Source organism: Cebus imitator, unplaced genomic scaffold (genome assembly GCF_001604975.1).
Source record: "Cebus imitator isolate Cc_AM_T3 unplaced genomic scaffold, Cebus_imitator-1.0 Scaffold280, whole genome shotgun sequence".
In the NCBI taxonomy this organism is placed as follows: Eukaryota; Metazoa; Chordata; class Mammalia; order Primates; family Cebidae; genus Cebus; species Cebus imitator.
Window position 1 is genome coordinate 3,244,042 of NW_016107595.1, and position 2,816 is coordinate 3,246,857.

The 2,816-nt window shown below is 59.6% G+C and overlaps 1 protein-coding gene across 1 annotated transcript in view; it reads right to left on the reverse strand.

The window, feature by feature from the left end:
* Positions 1–2,816, reverse strand: part of HAPLN4 (hyaluronan and proteoglycan link protein 4) — an 8,334-nt gene that overhangs the window by 4,697 nt on the left and 821 nt on the right. Inside the window, exons 2-3 of the mRNA XM_017501365.2 lie at positions 1,908–2,025; positions 1,255–1,617 (exon numbers count right to left, since the gene is read on the reverse strand). Coding sequence (XP_017356854.1) covers positions 1,255–1,617; positions 1,908–2,025 — 481 coding nt within the window. The remainder of the gene's footprint in view (positions 1–1,254; positions 1,618–1,907; positions 2,026–2,816) is intronic.

Below are 2,816 nucleotides of genomic sequence, written 5' to 3' on the forward strand. Positions count from 1 at the left end.
GAGACGGGGTTTCACCATGTTGACCAGGATGGTCTCGATCTCTTGACCTCGTGATCCACCCGCCTCGGCCTCCCAAAGTGCTGGGATTACAGGCTTGAGCCACCGCGCCCGGCCTCACCTAGAATTTTCTAAGGCCAATTGAAAAAGGCCAATCAAATGGGAAGGAATTGTTCAAATAGAAACCCCACCTCCCAGCTCCAGGGTCAGCCAATCAGAGCATCCCATCTTCCAGCTACAGTGATTGGCTCACAGTTGGGCACATGACACAAGCTGGGCCAATGAGGGACAACTCTGGGACTCCAGCGGCTGCTACGAGGAAATCAGTTGCTGAGCGGGGACGTGAAAGCCTAGGCACTGTGGTTTTGGTTCCAGAAAGAGAACTGCCGGAAGAAAGCCTACCCAGGGAAGCAGAGCAGAAGGATGGTTCCTGACATAGTGAGGGCCCGAATCCTACCCCAGGATTTCTCAGTGTCCTCATTGTGGACATTTTGGAGTGGATCACACTTTTTCTTTTTTCTTTTTTTCCTCTCTCTCTTTTTTTTAGACACAGAGTTTCTCCATGTTGGTCAGGCTGGTCTCAAACTCCTGACCTCAGGTGATCCGCCCGCCTCAGCCTCCCAAAGTGCTGGGATTACGGGCGTGAGCCACCGCGCCCGGCCTTCACACTTTTTCTTTTTTTTGAGATGGATTCTTGCCCTGTCACCCAGGCTGGAGTGCAGTGGCACGATCTTGGCTCACTCCAACCTCTGCCTCCCAGGTTCAGGCAATTCTCCTGCCTCAGCTTCCCAAGTAGGTGGAATTACAGGCATGCACCACCACACCTGGCTAATTTTTGTATTTTTACTAGAGATGGTGTTTCAGCATGTTGGCCAGGCTGGTCTCGAACTCCTGACCTCAGGTGATCCGCCTGCCTCGGCCTCCCAAAGTGCTGGGATTACAGGCATGAGCCAGCATACCCGGCCTGGATCACTCTTTGTGGGGGACTATCCTGTTCCGGGTTGGATATTTAGCTGCATCCCTGGCCTCTACCCACTAGATGCTAATAGCAACTGCCTTCTCCAGATGTGGCAACCTAAAATATCTCCAGACATCGCCAATGTCCCTGGGGAGGAAAATCACCCAGAATCATATGGGGGCTCTACCCCACCAATGCTCTAAATGCCTGCAGGCCAACTTGATTTGGTTTCTATCCCTTGCAATCCCCACCCCCTCCTTCCTCAGAAGCAAGGTTTATCCTGCCCAGGGGCTGATCACCTTCCAGGTCCAGCTTGACCATGCCAGCGTCGTCTTCCAGCTCATTGGTGACCTCACACTCATAGCGCCCATAGTCTTGCAGCGTGACATTTCGAAGGACCAGGGAGGCGTCCCCAGGCCCGTCGCCCTGAAGTTCGGCCCGCCCACGGTAGCTGCCGAATGCCCGGTGCTGGGGGCCCAGTGCCACAAAGACGTCGGTGAAGGCCAGCGGGTCCACCACTTTTGTCCACTTGAGTCGGACGCCATCGTGACCGTGGGCGGCTGCTTCGTAGTGGTAGCGGCAGGGCAAGACGATCGTGCCACCCCGGTGGCTTACCACCTGCCCCGGCGCTGTCTGCACCACTACCGAGCCGGACTCACCCTCTGCGGGCAACCAAGCAGGGTTCAGAGAGGGGGCCTAGGGGCAGAGGGGGGCCCCTGGGGAAGGGGGTCTCTGGGGAAGGAAACGTGGGAAGACTCGGGTGGGGGTCTGGGAATCAGAAGGGCGAAGAGGCTCAGGGAGAGGGTGAGGGGCTCCGATGGCGAGTGCTTGGGGAAACCGTGGACGTCAGGACCGCCCTACCTGATACCCCTCTCTGCACTTGGCCACTTCTGCTTTTCGCGGAGAAGATCACTTTTGGCGGAGAAGACCACTTTTAGCGGCCCAGACTTACCCAGCACGTGCACGACCTTCTTCCGGCCACGCTGCGCTCCTGCGGGGGCTGTGAGCAGGAGAACGCCCCACGCCGCGGCCCAGAGCGCGCCGGGACCGAGGGCCGCCCGAGCGCACACCTGGGGCGGGGGGTGGAGGGACACGGCCCTCAGTTCAGCCTCCCAGCCCTGGCCTTTCGGAGGCCTGGCTCCCTTGCGGGCCTGCCTTCCCCACGGCGAGGACCTCTCAGACGCCCATGCCCCCGCTCTTTCTGGGGTCCCGGAGAACTCCCCCAGGGAGGAGGATAGCAGACCCTCCTCCCCCTCCCCGTCCTGGGACCTCACCCCCTCGCTCCTGCAAGAACCCACGCCCCTAGACTCCCCTCTCCTTCAGTCCTGCCCGGATCCCGCCTGATCCCCTACCCCCAAAACCAGAGGCTTGCTGCCCCGCCCCCTTCTCACCCCGGTCCGGGCCCGAGGATGGGGGGGTGGGGAAGAGCTGGAGGAGCGGCGGCAGCAAGGTTATCCGTGCGCCAGGAGACTGCAGCAAACAGGGCCAGGGCGGGCAGGGAGGGGGGAGAGCTGGAGAGGCACAGGGAGAGACGCGGGGAGAGAACAGGGACAGAGAGAAAGGCAGGGAGAGGCAGAGAAGAGAGCGCGCCACACAGGAAAAGGGGAAGGGAAGACGGAGAGGCAGAGATGGAGAGGGAGAGACAGATGGAGAGGAAGAGGCAGAGGACAGTGCCAGAGGGAGAGACAGGAGGGAGAGAGAGGGACAGAGATGGAGAAGACAGATGGAAAGGAAGAGACAGAGATGGGGAGAGACAGGACAATGCCAGCGGAAGAGGAAGAGAGGCAGAGGGAGAGATGGAGATGGAGAGGGAGAGACAGAGACGGAGGAGAGACACAGATGGGGAGAGACAGAGATGGAG